The sequence below is a fragment of the Thermobia domestica genome, chromosome 1 (assembly GCF_964235325.1).
Source record: "Thermobia domestica chromosome 1, izTheDome1.hap1.1, whole genome shotgun sequence".
Classification (NCBI taxonomy): domain Eukaryota; kingdom Metazoa; phylum Arthropoda; class Insecta; order Zygentoma; family Lepismatidae; genus Thermobia; species Thermobia domestica.
The window spans coordinates 29,336,088-29,355,859 of NC_137454.1; the positions used below are offsets into that span (position 1 = coordinate 29,336,088).

At 37.8% G+C, this 19,772-nt stretch overlaps 1 protein-coding gene across 1 annotated transcript in view; it reads right to left on the reverse strand.

Moving 5' to 3' along the window:
- LOC145684067 (uncharacterized) overlaps nt 1-1,339 on the reverse strand; it is a 457,866-nt gene extending 456,527 nt beyond the window's left edge. Inside the window, exon 1 of the mRNA XM_081755919.1 lies at nt 1,200-1,339. Within this exon, the coding sequence (XP_081612045.1) occupies nt 1,200-1,227 (28 nt within the window). The 5' untranslated portion in view covers nt 1,228-1,339. The remainder of the gene's footprint in view (nt 1-1,199) is intronic.
- Nucleotides 1,340-19,772: the final 18,433 nt, after the last annotated feature.

A 19,772-nucleotide genomic window follows, 5' to 3' on the forward strand; every position in this document is an offset into this window, starting at 1 on the left:
TGTGAGATCTGAAACCAAATGAGCTCTCATCGGAAATCGAACATATATTCCACACGCAAAAAGCTGATCACTCTACCTTTTGATCAGAGCCTTTGAGTTCCTCTGTTACAACAACTTTATGTTTACAGCAATCCAGTGCTCTTTCTCTATCATAATCCAGAGAGCGCCAGCGAAGCCCACTGTATTTGGCCGTGAGACAGGCTATTGCGTTAAATGTTGCAGTAACTGTTGGTGAATTTTCAGAAGGTTGAAAAGTAACCAAAGCCACAAATCAATCAACAACTGGTCTTCGCTTTGAGGATTTATACATTTGTTGAGTCTAGTTCCACTTTCACTCGCAAGCAGAGGGCGCCAATGTCCATTAAATTGTGCTTTAAATTTTAAGAAACAAACAACAAAATTGTTCGTTCATTTAAGGTTTACGTCTTTTTCTTACGCTCTCCATTGCTTTTAGTTATGTGATGCGTGGTCGGGTCACTGGCTTCCAGCGTCGCTATTTCTGACTGTCAAGACTGGAGATCACTACTTCTTTATTTAGATAGCAAAATCTAATGATTTTGGGTCAACACTAAAAATTGTCTCCATTAAAAATCGAACTAAGGATCAAACTCAACGAAAGCATATGATTGAACTGTTAAACTAGACAATAGACTGCTTTTGTACAGATGTAAAATTAGGAGAAACCCCAATGACCTAGTCGGAACACACCGGTCACATAAATAGTGTCTTTTCTTTCACCTGAATTCGTGCTGCATCTCACCTGAGGAAACAACAACAACAACAACAACAAAAAAAAATCTTTTGCACCGGTGTATTGATGTTAATACTGTCTGACTTTTTAAAATACTATTCCCTGAAGTTTCCAAAGCCCTTCCGGAAACTTTTGAATTCAACAGTGTGTGCCACAACCAAAAGTTTACTTAATTGCAAAGTACAGTAGCGAGTCTCGAACCCAAGTCCAAATATTCGCGAGCTGTATGTTTATTTACTGACCCTTTTCATTTTGGTTCCGCTCCAAATTCAGCGCCCTCGATAATAGTCTATATTTTTTTCAGACAATACTCCAGGTATTTTGTATTCTGTTTTCAAACAAAGTGCATTTATTATTGATTTTTTTTTTAAATACATATATTTTTAAAAATGAAAGCCCGAAATACATCATATTTGTCGCAAGTAGGGGTAAAGGAAAGTGAACTCACCGAAAACGACAATGAGCTGCGGATGCATATTTACACCTTTCTGTTGTAGGAAAACAAAGAACACGTGCGACTCTCGTAAACCCAATCACTGCATCGGCTGCCGGCACCTCAATCAACTAGGAAACGCGCACTGCACGCAGTCAACATGCACTGACTGATCTCGCCTCGCGCTCCGAGAAGATACAGAAACCAAAAGTGCCCGGCAAACAAGGTTGCCATCTAACATAGTTAATATTCCACTGCGGTATATACTGTTTACCAATATCTTCCAGAGCCAACCAGGATTTATTTTCACCAATCAAGAAATAAAAAGAAAAGAGAAAAAAAGGAAGATACAACAAAGGAAGGAATAAAGAAAGAGAGGATAAGTGATAATAGGTATACAGTGGTATCCTTATTTTAAAACAAAAATATATCAGTTTGTGAGTAATGCTAAAATACAAACTTCGAAACATTTAAGAGTTACGAGTTGTATACACATCTAGGCAAAAATATTTAGATACTCTTACACTTTATTGTAGCATAAACGCAAAGCGCCTATCTGTCAATCATACAATTTCGCAATAGTTCATAGATCGTAATAGTTGTCGCTAGCTACGCCAGGGTTGTCCACAGACGGGCTTTAGAGTCCAGATTGCCAGCGTGACATTTTCAGGGGTGGACATGATTTTCATTGAAAATACCACAACAGAACTTTAATTGTACCATAACAATTCTTTTCAGAACGTTAATTGTGAGAGAGAACTTAGTATGAATAACATAGGGTTGTTATACGTACCAGAATTTCTGCGGTTGTATCGGAATCGACACCTGTGTTTCGACGTGCCGAAAATCAATTTCGGGATGCATAAATGCCCCACTTTTTTCTGTACACAAGAGAAAAACAGTTTTTCTTCAGTATTAAAAAAAATAATAATAACTTCACTTTACGGATATAGCAGCTCAAAACACTAAGTGTCTTATGCAGAGTCGTCGCGTGATTAGTGTCATACTAAAGAGTTCGACTAACATATGTTCCTGAAATAGTCAGGCCTTTTGTATGACGCTAATAATTCGTCAAAACGACTCTGCATAAGGTCTAAAGAGATTAAGCATAAACTGGCAAACCCATAACCAGTGGCGGCGATTGGACGTTAAAAGTGGGGGGGGCAAGATATGATCTGAATATGTGTATATCAATGTTAGTAGTCCTGGTTGTTTCTAACACTTTGTTTGACGACAGGTTGTATAACTAATAGGATACTATCTTTTCGGTTAAAATACCGTATATCGTGTTTCATATTTAATTAAGTAAATTTACAAGAGCAATGCACATAGGTACAAACCCTTGATTCCTTGCTCATGAACATCTTAAAATTCTGTCTGGAAAATTGTGTGATCAGATTATTTAATAACATATTTGTAAAACAAATAAATAGAAAGGATATTATTAATCATACTAATTAATCATACTTGTTTTGGAGAAGTTATATTGAAACTGGGGATTAATGAACAACTTACATTGTTAATTCCACACTTGCCATTAAATGTATGTTATTACTCTTAGAAAATGAAAGACAGTAAATACTACAAGCATATGCTACGACGCAATTGTAATATTAATTCCTTTGAATTGCAATTAAAACGCAATTCCTGTAGCTGTCTTAACTTCACGGGAAGACAAATAACCAATACACATTTACGCAACGACAAATATTATAAGGGTACCATTTTTTCTATGAGCCAGTAACATATGCAAAAACTTTACATTTCCAAATGCAACTATATACATTAACCATTTTAAATTATGGTTTTTTAAAGGTAAGTTATTGAATTTCAGTCAATCAGCTACAGCATCATCCCTATTTATCCTAGGATCATGGTTAGTACCCCATTCTCTTCAGAATAGAACAACCTTTCAAACGGTTCCATTTACGTTTTCCTATTATGTCCCTAGGGCGGGAAATTTTGAGGGAAATCTGGATTTTTTCTGATTTTCTTCAAACTTTGATCCTCTCTGGACCCCCTTTGTTAAAGCACAGATCTCAAAATCAACTAAAAAATACGAAAGTGTGTACTAAATGTGTATAAAAAATTTCAAGCTTCTATCTTGAAAACTAAGTGCGGGAAAATGTTTACCAATGAGCTAAGAACATTCCCATAATGCCCCAGATGACCCGGATGTAATATAAAATTTTCCTGAGACATCCCTTTTATCCTAGGATCATTGTTCGTACATCATTCCCTTCAGAATAGAACATACTTTCAAACGGTACCACTCACATGTCTCCATCATGTACCTGAGATGGGAAAATAATGAAAAATGGATTATTTGTTTAAAAAATATTTCTTCTTTGTACTTTTTTTGCCCCTCTGTACCCCTGTTTTAACGCAGAAATCTGAAACAAATCTGAAAAATACTAAGAAGTGTACTAAATGTGTGCAAAATTTCAATCTTCTAGGTGCAAAAGTAAGCCCGCCAAATATAATATTTCTGCAATACTTTGGATCCCCGTATAAAATAGGATCTCAGGTAAAAATTCCCTGAGATATCCCTATTTATACTAGGATCATGGTTCGTACAGCATTCTTTTTAGAACAGAACAGCCTTTCAAACGGTACCATTCATATGTCTCTATCATGTATCTGAGGAGGGAAAATCGCAAAAAAAAAAAAAAAAAAAAAAAAAAAAATAGGATCTTTGTTAAAAAGATATCATTTTTTGTTTTACCTTGTTGCTCTTCTGGACCCCCTGTTTTATCGCAGAAATCGGAAAAGAATCTGGAAAATATTAAGGGTGCACTGAATGTGTGTGCAAAATTTCAATCTTCTAGGTGCAAAAGTAATAAAAAAGTCATAACAAAAATATTTTTATTTATGACGTCATCACACTCTACGTCTCGACGCAGAAAGGCGTGAAAGCATATGTAACGTGTTCAACAATGCCTCCAGGCTTGAGAAAGAAAACAGAAGTAAAAAGCTTTTTTCGGTATTTTTTAAAATCGAATAATGAAGATTCTAGCCTATCACCGAGAAATAGATTATATAATTTAAAAGAGTTAAGTGGTCACTTCAAAAAAGTGGGGGCAACTGCCCCCTCTTGCCCCCCCCTAATCGCCGCCCATGCCCATAACAATAATTTTGTAATGTTGTCGGAATTTCTCTTTGCATTTGTCTATATATCATAAGCTTGTTTTCTGTTACAATATTGCCTTCCAAAGGAGAAAGTTGTGCTTTACGAACTTTTATGTTAGAAAATTAAAATAGCAAACATTGATTAGGTTTCCAATACTATTCCTATTGGAAACGTAAAAATGGAAAGTATTAGAGAAAAATGTTGACAGATAGAAAATTAAGAGATGTTTCAACATTTTCGTTTGTGGTAAATTAGCCTAGGCTCTCTCTGGGTCCAATGCCTGAGTGAAGGGTATGTTTTCAGTTATAAATTCATAAAGATAGCAGGAGCGTACCCACCCAGGGGGTCCATCGAATCCAGATCCCCAAACTTCCTAACTCAACATACATTTGTACACTTTCTCAATAAAACTATAATTGTTTAACAGGGAAATGATTGATGCAGAACAAACATTTGATCGTACATTTCATCAGTACTCTTTATTGTTACAAGAACAATCTGGTTCTATCATTTTTTTTTTTTTTAAATATAGGTGGAATTACTCACTGTGTGTTCAGGTGCAGAATAATACATGTCTAATACTACATACCACCCAAAAACATTTGACCCCTCCCAACAAATATTTCTGGGTACGCGGCTGAAGGACAGACAAAAGGAATAAACTGGACATTAATATCATTGAACTATGTGTAACAATGAAGACTCATTTTATCGATTTACCATTTGTACACTGAGAAAACTCCGTTCTCCGGACAGCGGTATATTGTACAAATATTCAGAATCCTCTTGCTTACTACAGAAATAAGTACGGAGCATATCCGTATACTACATAGGCACTGCCCTTAGATGTTACATCATGCCGTTGCAAGATGTCTGACATCTAACAGTTTTCCGTATATCACATGCATATACTTATGTTCCATTCCTCAGCTATGTGTTCTATACGTCTATTTGTATGAGAGATCCTGACGGCCTACATTGTTTCATACGGAAAGTACGTATAGATGGAACACGTATACAGAAAGTATTATCAAACATATGTTTTCAGTTATACGTCTGCTGTACGTTAAATCCAAAAACTACAGCAATTACGCATGTAACCTACCTTTTTAAATATGCAACCTACATTTTTTTCTCAGTGTACAGTTTTACCAGAAAATACTTAAAAGATAAGAAATTAAACGGCGTGACAAACACCTTGGCATTTGAATGCGGCACTCCAAGTTCCCTTTAAATGCTGCTAGCAAATGAGAGGCCAGCGGTATTGCCACGTTTATTTTATACACATCCACGTCTATCTCCTGTCACCAGATCGCGCTGTAGTTTGTCTGCGTAGCCATAGCCACACCCCTTTACTACTTGGCAACGTCGCGTTTTATTCGTTTAGCTGAAATGTCAAGAAGTTTGTCACAGGCTTTACTTCAACAACTGCATGATTCAAGGCAGTATTCATTCACGCGCACCCAGAGTGTTGAAAACTGGAGCAGTAGCAGGAAAATTTCAACAATGTGAGTTTTAATTAATTTATTTATTTATATCAGTATACCAAGCTTTTTTTTTTTTGGGGGGGGGGTAAATATTTTATTTTAGATTTTTATAAATATAGCCCCAGTGCAAAGTAACTTTGCCTCTTTTATTTCGCAAATTTTAAAGATGAAAGCATAGTGTCTCGCATTTTAAAATAATTAACTGTCAGCAAAGAATGTATTTTATTTTGATTGAAAGGATAAAACCATGTAGGGGGTGGGGGACATTAGAGGATATAGAATGATTTTGATTAAAAAGAAATGGCCAGAGAGGCTACTAAGTGAAGCAGGCTTGTATGTATATGACATCTTGGACATGAAAATCAGTGGAGGAATTCAGTGGTGTTTCACGGGGAAGGGACAATCTGTGCAAGCATTTTTGCACAATTTTGGGGGTAATTTATCCAAGACGTTGAATTCGTATCTAACACGAAATCCTGCACGTATTGTCTATTTTCTGCTGTCCACGGCTAAATTCTCTCGTCTTGACGTATTATTACGCAAGTTCTCTTTTTATCTTACTATTTCAGGCTTTTGTGATGATTGTTCACTCTTTTGGCTTGTTACCAGCATTTTTGTTTTGAATTCACTCACGTGAATGCAATTTCCTACCTCCCACGCATCTGCCTGAGTTGCATCCATTCTGCATTCCAACCTTGACATTTTGGAACAAGGTAAACAAAAATCTGATATTAAACTGAAGGAAGAAGGGAAATATTTTGATCCATTTAACAATTGTTTCGCCAGTTACGAATGTGAGCTATTTTTGAAACTATATTATTATTATTATTATTATTATTATTATTATTATTATTATTATTATTATTATTATTATTATTATTATTATTATTATTATTATTATTATTATAGCACTGTTGTGCTGTATGATTGTGAAACCTGGTCACTTACTCTGAGGGAAATAGGTACACTGAAAGTGTTTGAGAACATGATTCTGAGACGAATATTCGGATCCAAGAGGAACGGGGATAGGGAATGGCGGAAACTTCATAACGAAGAAATGTATAATTTATATGGTTTACCAAACATTGTTAGTGTCATCAAGTCTATAAGGCTCAGGTGGGCAGGTCATGTAGCCAGAATGAAAGAAAGTAGGAACACTTCAAAGTTTTGACTGGAAATCTGATCGGAAAACGACAATTAGGAAGACCTAGGCGTAGATGGGGAGGCAATGTTAAGATGGATCTTGCGGAAATAGGAATACAAAGAAGCAACTGGATCCAATTAGCAAAGGACAGAAGTTAATAGAGAGCTTTTGTGAACGCGGCATTGAACCTCCGGGTTCCATAGGCCATAGAGTTATTTAGTTTTCTAGCACATCAGATTGGGTTAAAATTACCCATTGTACAGGGTGATTCTTTATAGAGTTTACAACTTCAATCAGTTATAATTCTTTATTGGAATCACATACAGACTTGGTTTATGTCATTATACTGCAAAACACGTCAAGTTTTTTTGTGACAAATCCATTAGGGCTCATTGTGTGTGCACCTGCGGTTATCCTGGACACATACCATCGAAAGTCGATTTCCTGCCAAACAGTAGCAAGGACGCCGATCCTCATGTGGGCCTTCCTATTATATTTATGAATATACAATATTTGGCATAATTTGAGTGCAATTTGTCTTAAAATCCTCGTATATACAGTATACCTTCTGCACCTGAATGCCCCCCCCCTCCAAATTTACAGAGAAATCGGCGCCCTTGAACATTTCAAGGGTAACGCCCGCGATTGCTGTTGTGACGCTATGTTTCAGTTTATTAACATTATCAGGTAGGGGAGAGGTGTATACTTCACAAACCCCCACAGAAAGAAGTCAAGTAGCGTGTAATCTGGAGACTGTGGCGGCCAGGCAATTGATCCTATCCACTGATCTGGAAAACGCTGAACAAGAAATTCTCTTACATCGATCAGGTAGTGCGGCGGGGCACCATCTTGTTGAAACCATAAGCGGCCATCGTGATCATCTTCATCCAACTGTGGAACAACGAAGTTCTGAAGCATGTCAAGAGAAGCGATGCCGGTGAGGTGCTCTCAGCGAAGAAGAATGGCCCTACACTTTTGGCCTGAAAACAGCACCAAACACTTTCAGTTTAGGGCTATCAAGAACCAGCTCCACGTGCGCATGTGGGTTTTCCGTGCCCCAAATACGACAATTGTGTGTGTTGACTCGGTCAGAAAGGTGAAAAGTTGATTCGTCACTGAATACCACATTGTTCAAGAATGACTCATCCACCACTAATGTCATCCAACATGCTAACACAGAATTCATGTCGGATATGTTTATCCGCTTCACTTAATGCCTGAATCAAGGACAATCTATATGGCTTCATGGACAAACGTCTACGCAATACACGCCAAATAGTGGACTGAGGGATACCAGTATCTTGTTATGCACGTCGTATAATGCATGAGCGTGCTCCATAATTACTAACCACAAAGAAAACAAATGAAAATCGTGTAACATTCAGTGCTGCCTACTTACTACAACAGAATTGGCGAACATTTCAAAGAGTGCGTTCTGTGTATTTCAATGTATTTCTTCGAAGCTTGTCATCATAGTTTCTATAAAGATAACAAAGGAAGTTCTGTCGCTTTTTCAACCCACCATTTTCGAACACCCCACCACTCACCACATCGATATGTCACCTAAGACGTACCTCGATTATCAAAAATAGACCCCATCAGCATCGACGATCTTCTATCAACATTATGGAAGGCTTTGGATTCCATCGCGGTAGAACTTGGTAGGCCGTGAAGCGAAGAAGGTATCAAGTTCATTTTGCACCTCTACTAGGGATTTGAACTGGCGTCCTCTAACGTGATTGTCCAAGGAATGGAACAGGTGATAATCGGACGGTGCAATGTCCAGGGAATATGGCGGATGCAATAGTATTTCCCATCCAAGGCGTTGAATGATGTCCCGTGTTATCATTGCCACATGGGGCTTAGTGTTATCCTGTAACAGGAGGACCCCTTTGCGATTCAGAAGTGCTGGCTCCAGAGTTTTGAGTTTTTCTTCACATGGCTCAATTGCTGACAGCACATAGTGGCATTGCTGCTCTGACCATCTGGTAGCAGTTCCCGATGCACGATATGCGAGTAATTTACCAAACACACAGGAGAATCTTCTTCTGGTGCAGTGCTGGTTTCGGCTGTTTTGGAACCGGTTCGTGGAATGCTAATCAATAATGACGGCACCGAGGAGCTTCGTACAGGACCTACTTCTCATCACATATCAACACCCTGTCCAGAAATAGTTCCTTTCTCAGACGAGACAGTAAGGAAACACAGGTGTCTACTCGCGTTGCCTTTTGGCCTGGAGTCAAATCGTGTGGGACCTATCGACCGAACTTGTAGTACTTCCCAAGTTGATGGAGGTGCTACCGAATGGTTTCTCCACTCACACTGAATTGTTGTCCCAGTTCCTCACATGTCTGGCCACTATTCGCCTTAATTGCTGCCTAAAGATCTTAATTTTGTACGTGTTTGTACGTGTATTGGTCTTCCGTGTTTCGTCACCGTCCTTAAACTTGTTAAACCACCGCTGCACTTCCGCGTAGTCACGACACCCTCACTAAAGGCCTGGCATATCTTCTGTCCCGATGCAGCGGCGTTTGAGCCCAGTTTGAACTCGTACAGCATACACACCCTTATGACGCTCTGTGGAGGTCCTATATTCACTCTGTCCTTACACAATTTCACGATGTAACTGAACTGCTACATGATTGTAGTATGTTGATATATCCACACCAACAGCTGACCTTTGCCTTATCTCAATTCACATTCGACTCAGAGTGTGAGGGCCAATTGAACACAGACCTCCACAAAAAGCAATAGAACTTTCTTGGTTACCTTTGTAGTTTTGCACAATCTTTTGCTCCCTGAAAAACGTTCTGCAGGAGCACGTGTTCTGGTATCAATCGTTTTCTCTCTGAGGAAAAATTTCTGGCGCGTGCTCTACTTCCTATTTTCTCCCTGAAAGAATCCTGTTACGCCCATGCGTGGAAGATTGTTCGCAAAAGGGAACTTAGACGAATTTATTTGAATATTTGAATGATCTGTCAGCAGTGACAAGGTCGAAGTCGAAGACTTGAGGTGCTGTGGTGCACTCCATCTTTCTAATGGAAATCCAACCTGGGACCTCACTCACCACTATTTAACTTGACCAGAGAATAGAGCTATGCGAGTTTATGGAAAACTTTATAGTGTATATTTATTTAATAACTTTACGTATATATACAGGGTGGTAGATAACTCCACTGAAAAACTTTGGGAGGCGGTTACTTATACGAGATGAAAGAAAAAAGTTCTAATAAACATGGGTCGAAAAACGTCTCCTTTCAGAGTTATGAACTACCGAAAATTCGAAATATCACGTTTCAAAACGCCCTGGCTTAGAAACTATAGGGCCTATCCCAAACGGTTTAAGGAATTGCACAGGAACTGGTATACGCTCTATCTAAATATCCATATTTCACGCACCATCATGTCTTAAAGGAGTATCCCTATACTTCAATTTCCTTTTTACAGTTCCTTTCACCGATAACGAAGAATGCTAAAACATGGATATTTAGAGAGAACACATACTAGTTCCTGGGTAATTCCTTAAACCGCTTGGGATATGTCCTATAGTTTCTAAGTTAGGGAGTTTTGAAAAGTGATTTTTCGAATTTTCAATGGATCATAACTCTGAAAGGAGACGTTTTTCCGTCCATGTTTATTAGAACTTTTAGCATAAGAAATAGTCTCTCAAAGTTTTACGGTGGATTTACCTATCACCCTGTATATATATATTAGTAGACTACAGTAGCAGCTTGATACCATAATCTGAGGTAGTTCTGCACAGTTTGTTTTTTTGTATATTAAATTTCCCGTTTACAGCAATTAATTATAAAATGTACACGAACCAGCATAATCTTTCAGCACTCTAATCGTTATAAATGACAATTATAATTTAAATTAACAAATATATATACAACTTTAGTGTATAGCAAGCAAAACACTATTGTTTTGATTATTGGTTGTCAGTGGCGTATTTAGGGCTTTGTTTCGGGAGGAGCTATACACAGTATATGAATAAGCACTTAATTTTTCCTTTGGGCTACCTACAAGTTTTAATGAATTTCGGGTGATCTTGAGCCCGATAGCTCCCCTCTAAATACACCACTGTTGTGTGTAACAAATTTTTAAAATACATATTCATACCGTAAGAAACATACTGTTTTCAGATACCATAACAACTTCGGATTCACGTAATGTCTACAGACAGAAATTTTATTAATCTACTGAATTATATATATTTTATCGTTTGTAAATGAAGTCTATCCGACGTGACTTCTGCTGTACAAAATGTTCTATTACTCTTTTATTCAAGTTCGGCGTGGTGGATATGATATCACGCTCTATTGATAAGGCAGCCAAAGCATTGATTCTTTCCTGACATATTGTGCTTCCCAAAAATGTTTTAACTAGTTTAAAATTAGAGAAGTAACGTTCTGCTTCACCTATTATCGTTGGGGTAGTTAGAAGAATTTCCAAAAGGTTTATGGTTTCCTTAAAATTGTCACACAAATTGTGTTTTGTTCAGAAAATTTGCACAAACTCGAACATGGAATACCATTATTTTTAAAGCGCGCAACAATTACACTGAACTCCGTTATAAAAAACAAGAGAAGGGCGCCTCATGTACATCACGTCATGTGTCTTCGGCTTCTTCGGAAGTATTCGTGAGTTCTAAGCTGCTGGAAGTGCAGCTCTAGTAAATCCTATCTAACAAACAAGGAAAACGTAATACAGTGCGGCTGGTGAAGATTTTGGTCTCAATGCATAAGTATAGGGCAATCCGTGCACAGCTCTTGCAATATTATTAAGCTTCAGAAGGTGTTTCCAGTAATTGTACGCTATGTAGCATATCCAGCAGCACAATTTCAGGACACTGTTAGACCAAATATCATCATTACATGTTATTTATTACCTTGATTAAATTAAACACAATTCAACTTAATTGAAAATACATTTATTCCACTAAAATAGCTGGTAGTTCTGCAGCTCTGCAGCTCTTATAGACAAGCCGCCCCTGGTAGACTATTTTCTTTATCAATCATATTAATGGCCAAAAATCCGGCCTATAAGTTGTTAGTAGTAATTTTAGGCACATGTTTTGGATATAAAAGCAAAAGCATGAACTATACGGTGAAAGAACACACAGTATCTCTCGGTACTACTAATTTACTTGGAAGATTTATATCAATCTAAGATTAAAGACATTCAACGAGGTATTTTTTTTTTTCAGAGTTTCGTTAGAAGAGCGAGCCTGGAATTTTCCAATTGTAGTGCGAACTTCATAGCGCCTAACCTCTCCCGCACTCGTCTAACAAAATTTAAGCATTCACTCCTTCCAATTCACCGTCATATTATATTTGTGGCAATCCCAAAACGCTAGTTTTTAAATAATCATTTTTAGAACAACTTGATAGTTAATGAGAGTTTTCTTAAGGTTATAGTTAGCATCCACATCTTCGGCGCGGAAGACAAGAATTCGATATCGGACGGGACCTCATGTGGTTCGAATATCACGTTAAACTATAGGTCCACGTCTCATGTAACCCCGGTGTAGTGATGTCAACCGGCTCGGTTCAACTGAGCCATCGGCTCGAGCAGGCTCGGTTGCGATGAACCATCGGCTCGGTTCGGTTCGGCTCAGGTGAGCCATTGGCTCGAGCCGGCTCGGTTGGGGTGAGCCATCGGCTCGGTTCGGTTCGGATCAAATGAGCCGAAGGCTCGAGCCGGCTCGGTTGGGTGAGCTGTTGGCTCGGCTCGGTGGTGACTGAGCTGTGAGCCGAGCCGCTCGAGCCGTTGACAACACTACCTGGGTGCTGAAAGGGATACTAAACACCAAACGAACCAAGCAACTAAATTGATAATTGATGGAAGAAGTAATAAATGAATTGAAGTGTTTCTGAACACCTAACGACCATGTGCTGAGGCTAAGGGAAACGATTATGATGAGATGGATGATAACAGTGAAAAAATGAAAGTCGGAGGACAAAGCCAACTTGGTGCGAACTAGGATTGAACCAGGGACCCCACGTGCCAGAGGTGAGCGCTCCACCGTTTAAAAAAACAGACCAACCGACCATTCTTCAGTTTCCTGAGCACTAGAGTTTTTCTCGTATAGTTTTTTTTTTAAACCGTACCAAAGTGGACAGGGACACAAACATAAATTATCTAGGACAGTTAAAATTCCCAAAGATCTCTACCAGGGTTTGTTCAGGACTACTGGACTCGACAGGGACATGAATACAGAAATTTTGAGGACAGTTAAAATTACAAAGGCTCTACCGTTGGGAATCGAACCCAGGACCACATACAACAAAGGCGCACGCGCTAGTCACTAGACCAGCAGGGAGGGCTACCACTAAGCCACCACTGCCCACAATTGAAGTTTTGATGTCAACAGTTCTAGACGTAGTTGGCTATACTACATTTGTTAGAGTGTTGCGTGCGCAGCAAGTTGTTGTTAAACTCATGTCAGCAACACATTTGTCGAAAAACACCAGCGATCGAAGACTCCGAAAACAGATCTCTCCTATGTTGACTTACGTATAGATACCACGAAGAAAAGTAAGTTTTAGAACAGCGAGAGCTCATTGTAAAAGCACATAAGTTGTGGCGAGCAGTCACCAAGCAGCATCTTGCCACCAATGAAAGAGTAAATGGGTTGGTTATAAGCTCTCAACTTCGTTACATGATGGGATTCCTTTCCAGAAGTTATGAGGTTAGTTAAGGTGAAGAAATATCCACTTATGTATTTGAGATTCATTTACGTATGGAGCTAACAGAAGGAACAGAGAAAAGGTTCAAATTATTTACTATAGAAAAAAATATTAAGCATTCTGGGTTCAAGTCTCAGGCAAAGCAACACCTATTTGGGTAAATATAAATTATGGCAAGTACCGATGATACAGCGTTTTATATCCTCTCACGGGACCAAAATTGAGAAATCTAATTTCGGAAATTGTCATTTATTCTTACCGGCTAGATAATCAAACACTTTGTTAACTTCTTTATAACTAATCAAACAATTTCGAAAGTACCTAATAATCCTTGTGTTTGATAAAAGCAACACAATAATACAACTGTATACAGCTATAAAATATAAAATAATACACAATATACAGCTATAAAAACTGCGCTTTACAATAACAAAATTTCATTGTTTACCTTATTCTTTGCGTATTAAATATAATACAACTATAAGAACACTTATCTTTACAATAATATGAATTTTTATACTTTACTTCTGACTATAAGATTTGTATAAGAATAACATAACTATCAAAGTACTGTGTTTTGCAATAACATAAAACTTCATTCTTTCGTTGCTTCTTTATGTATTTATGATAACTCTAAAAGCATTGCACTTTGTAATAACATACATCTGATTTTTTACGTATTAATGATATCAGAAGCGCCTGGTATTGAAAGTTACTACGAGTGCTTTAATTCAAAGTTTACAACGGTACGTTGTATATTTGTGGGCCATGTTGTATATTTGTGGGTCATAAGATATTTTAAATATGTACTAGGCTGGCTGATTCTACTATTAGAAGAAGAAAAAGAAAAAGAAATAGTGTATAGTTATAATGTTAATATATAAAGATATTCAAATGTTTTAAATAATGAGATTTTGGAACGTCGTTATCAGGACAACCAAAAATAAATAGAGCTATTCAGATTTAAAGAGGTAGACATATAAAATAATAAGTGTGTAAACGTAATATATATATATACACTTTTCAGTTTTGACTATTAAAATAAGTGTGAAAACGGATAGATGTTTTAGTGGCTCAATACTAAGAACAAAGAACCAGTATTAAGGATTTGTTATAAGTTCACAACTGGGGGGCTCTGGGGAATACGGAATATACTCAGCCTTAACAGGAGGATCCAGAAGTCATCTAGAAATTTTGAAAATTGACTCTCCTGAAAGTGCAATTAACAATATTCTTAATGAAGATGGTGGGCTTTAGGGTTTTTTTTTTTTTTTTTTTTTTTTTTTTTTTGTGGAAAGTATTCTTGAATAAGAATATGGTGGTGTAACGGCGTAGGGCTCTAACTGCTTATCTTACTTAGTTCTCGTTACCCCATTCTGAACACTAACCTTTGGATTTATAGATTGTAAAATGAAAATAAATAAAGTTAGCTAAATATAAGAAAATTTAAGCATACAAAATTAGACTTTCCCCCCTCTCGAACACAAGAACAACTATTTGTTTTTCTCGCCCCTGAAGAATAACACAAAGCATTGTAATCTATATATATAAAAGAGAACGCACAAAATCCTTTGTCCGCTCATCACGCTAATACGGCTGAACCGATTTCTTTCATTTTTGGGGGGTTGTTAGGATTTGGACCCTAGATGGTTTTTATCATATCACTTTAATTTTCAATTACCAGTGTCTTGAGATAATTGACCAATCAGGTGTGAATACGTAAAAAAAAATCCTTTGTCCGCTCATCACGCTAATACGGGTGAACCGATTTCTTTCATTTTTGGGGGGTTGTTAGGATGTGGACCCTAGATGGTTTTTATCATATCACTTTAATTTTCAATTACCAGTGTCTTGAGATAATTGACCATTCAGGTGTCCATACGTACAAATCCTTTGTTATTAGTTCATCATAGGTATAAAAATAAACGTATTTATATGCAACCCGCATGACCCTGTGACTCGGCGGGTTAACATAACTGACAGGCGCTATAAATCACTTGAAAGCGAAAAAGTAAAAATTATCTAAGTAACAAAGTTTATTGCGTTCCGGGGTGACCGCAGCGAAGCGGGGTGAACGCTGCTAGTCTGCAATAATAGTAAACTTCATACTTTTCCTGCTGTATTTAAATCCTTGCATTCATAATTATTTTAATGTCTACAGCAGCAAATGTTTCCACAAAGATTGTGTTTGAGATGGGCAAACAATCAGAAGTCAGATACGGCTAAGTCGGCATTATAAAAGGGGTTGTTAGGGTATTACTGAGTTTTATAGGGTTTTAAGCTTCAATGTAAAAGAAATTTAAAGTAATACGATTTGGTAATATTTTCTTTGGTTGAATACACTGAAAGATTTGGTTTGATACATAAGAGAGAGAGAGCAGCTAATTCTAGTCCGCTGAATTAGTTAGAAATCTGCGTGGTTTGATATAGAAATTTGTGTATTGCAATGTTTTTGGCCAGAAGAAATACAGGGTGGCCCAAAAGTAGGTCAGTATCGTACTGCATTTTATATTATTTCTTATTGTTATCCATTAGGTAGACTTAATTTCTTTATTATTTGTTCTTAATGTATTTTTACTTATATCTTAAGCTCGGAACAGCCGAAGCAAATAAAACCATAAACTAGAATGTTATACTTGATCAATGCAGAGGTGTATACCTACTTTTGTGAACTTTTAAGTGTGCTTGAACGTGGTGAACAGGGGCGTCATTTGGGGCTTCAAAGTTACAATTATCAAATTTTAATACATTGTTACATTCAATGTATTAAAATTTAGTCTGTTCGGGTCTATTGGTCTATCTAGGCCACCGATCTGTTTCGGTCTCCGAGTCACTGGCTCTGTCTGGGTCACCGTGTCAGATTGAGTCTGAGAGACTCCGATGACTCGAACGAAAGCCATGACCTAAATGACCAACCATTCCATTGCTGATCTACAGAGTGCACGCTGTACGGTAACAACAACGAAACAACGCTTCTCATATTCCAAAACATAGCTGCTTTCTGCTGCCATTTTGGAAATTAGGCTTGTGCTGCCATCTGCCGCCACGAGCCAATATTATGAATATGAGAAATAAAACTTTCAAATTTATTATTTCATTTTATCATTAGCGCAAACGAATTGTATTGACAGATTTAGACATATTTCACGTTTAAACATGATTAATCATTATATTAATGTGAGGCCACCGTAACCTAGTGGTTACAGCGTTAGGCTCGTGTCTGCGTGCTCCCGGGTTCGATCCCCGACCGGTGCTTCCAAATTTCGGCATCCACCCAGCGTCGTGAGGGAAACTGAGGAGTTACGTAATAAGAGATGTGACAATCACTAGGTCTAGAAAGCACTTGATACGCCTGTTAGAAGAAAGTCAGAGACAGGGCAACGTAGGGTCTATTCGTCGCTAGGCTGGACGTAATTCAACCAGTCGCTAAGAGATGGCGTTGAAGCGGATCTGGCCCACAGAAATGGCTGTTGCGCCAAGCGGTTTGGTTTTCATATATTAATGTGAAATTCTACGCACAGTTGAGTGTCCTATCCTCCCTTAGTAAAGCCTAAAATTACACTACTAGGCTTCGTGTATTATCATTTTGTAGCTATACACATTGGATACATATATAAAGTGTATTCAGTTGGATAAACCGTAAAGCAGGAGTAAAAGTGAATCTGAAATGGTAAGGGGACGCATTACGTCACGCCGTCCCCGGTGTTTATCTTTTCTCATTATAATTATTATTATTATTATTATTATTTATTTATTTTTTTTTTTTGGAAGTGAAGGGACGCCATAGATGTTCTTTGGAAGTGGGAGAACGGCGTCCTTCTGCGTTCCCCCTCACTTTTACCCCTGCCTTGTGTGTTAACTGTAATACTGTCTGCTTTAGTGTCAGATACCGAACATCCATCCGATATTCATTGTTTTGTTACGTAGTCCGACCTACACTTTAGTGCAATCACGATACCACTGAAGCACGTGAAACATTCTAGATATATTTTTTAAATCATTTGGATATTTCGTATCAACTAAAAAATACAGTATAAAGATTTCTTTTCTCTCCTTCTTTCGTTTTTTTTTTTAGAAGGAGAATTCATAACAGGATTAATGTCGTGTTCTGTTGCTGATCCCTTTTGCTTATAATAATAACAGATAAAAACATTTTATTTTGTATAAGAAAACCATTAGTCAGCACAAAGTTTACATAAAAGAAACCCAGAAGGCCCGGTGTAACTATGAATTGTTATTCCTATCGTTTGATTCTTCGTGTGTGATCTTGTCAGATAACGTGTAAGAGGTTTTAGCTTCCGGAAACAAACACATATCATGGTTGCCAACTAACACAATTAAACACTGTAGCTATAGATGTAGTTATGTTGCATACGTACGTATACGATAATATATCGCTTGCTTCTATAATAAATAATTTTGTAGTGACATACTTCAATCTCTAAATCTTGAGTATAATTTTAGTTATATTACTGAAGATGAAATGGTTTCTCGTAAAATATGATCTATGTAAAGAAGCATCATATCGAAACGTCGTTCGGGGGGCACGAAAGTTCAGTGGTGGAAGGCTCTCTGGTTCGATCCTAGGCATATTAGTTTGTCGTATTAGTAGGTCATTTGCTGCAGCTAAGAAGCTCCCATGCTTTACGGTCTTCCATTAACATCTTCGCCTTCACGTACGATTTTTCTGTATTGATATCGTCCATTAATTGTAGTCTCCTTCGCCCTCTTCCTCTTTTTCCTGCCACCATACCCTCTAGCACGCCCCTCATGATACTTCCTTAGCCAATATCCCAACCATTTTCTCTTCCTCTTTCTAATAATATCTAAAATTGTTTTTTTCTCCCCCACCATTTCTAACACACTCTCATACGTTTTCCGCTCGACCCACCTAATTCTTTCCATTCTCCCCCACACTCACATTTCGAAAGCTTCCAGTCGTTTTACATCTTTCTTGCGTAATGTCCACTAGAAATTTCATTTCATAAACATACTTCATAAGTTTAAACTACAGTAGATTTGCCTTGTATTTTTTGATGGAAATATTTTGACACTTTTCAACGCGTATAGCGAAGTAACTCGTATATGCTATAGGATGCATTCTTTAACATAAAAGAACTCACCTTACATCCGATTTATTGTAACCCTGTTAAAACTTTATACTGTAATATAATTTAGTCCGCGTCGGGCCATGGACTAAAACACTCCTACCGCAAACTGGAAGAAATTAATGTTATATTATGTAGTTTTTCGTCTTAAAATAAAGAAAATACTCCAAAAACTACATACGCAGTAGTTTCTTCCAATTTGCGGTAGAAGAGTTCGCGTCCATGGCTCCAAATACGAGCACGCCCCAAAATTTCCCAACTCAACATACAATCAGGGCCGGCGCTAGAAGTTTTGCCGCCCTGGGCGATACTTTCACATGCCGCCCCTTTATTATTTTCTTTTTTTTAAATTTTGCCGACCCTGAATTCTTTTCTTTTTTAAATTTTGCCGCCCATCAGACTTGCCGCTCTGGGCGATGGCACGGTTCGACCCCCCTTCGCGCCGGCCCTGCATACAATCATAAACTTTCTTAATAAAACTATACTTGTTTAACTGGGAAAATAATTGATGTAGCACGAAAATTTGATCTTACACTTCATCTGTACTCTTTTATAAAAACTTCTAGTTCTATCTTTTTTTCTTAAAATCAGGGGCGGATCCATGACAGACTTCTGGGGGTGGGAGCGGTTATAATACTGCTACTTAGAGCTACTTTTAAGAGCTCCAAACTCTGGGATGGGTTTAATTTATATATCAAATAAAATAAAAAACTTTCCTCTTCCTGGGGGGCAATCGCCCCGATCGCCCCCCTGGGTCCGCCACTGCTTAAGATATAGGTGGAAGTATTTTACAATTACTTGTGGTCTTTTTTCGGGTGCAGAATAATACCCGTTCAATACTACCTGGTCCCCTACCATCAAAAATTTCTGGGTACACGCCTGGCTCCAACACAGAGCGAACAAGTCTTAACAGGGTAACAATAGCATCTGATGCAAAGTGGGTTCTGTGTATATGGTGAAAATTACGACGCAATATGTTGTAACTGTGAGCTAGTGTAAACATACAAGTATGAAGTTCTATTTGTTG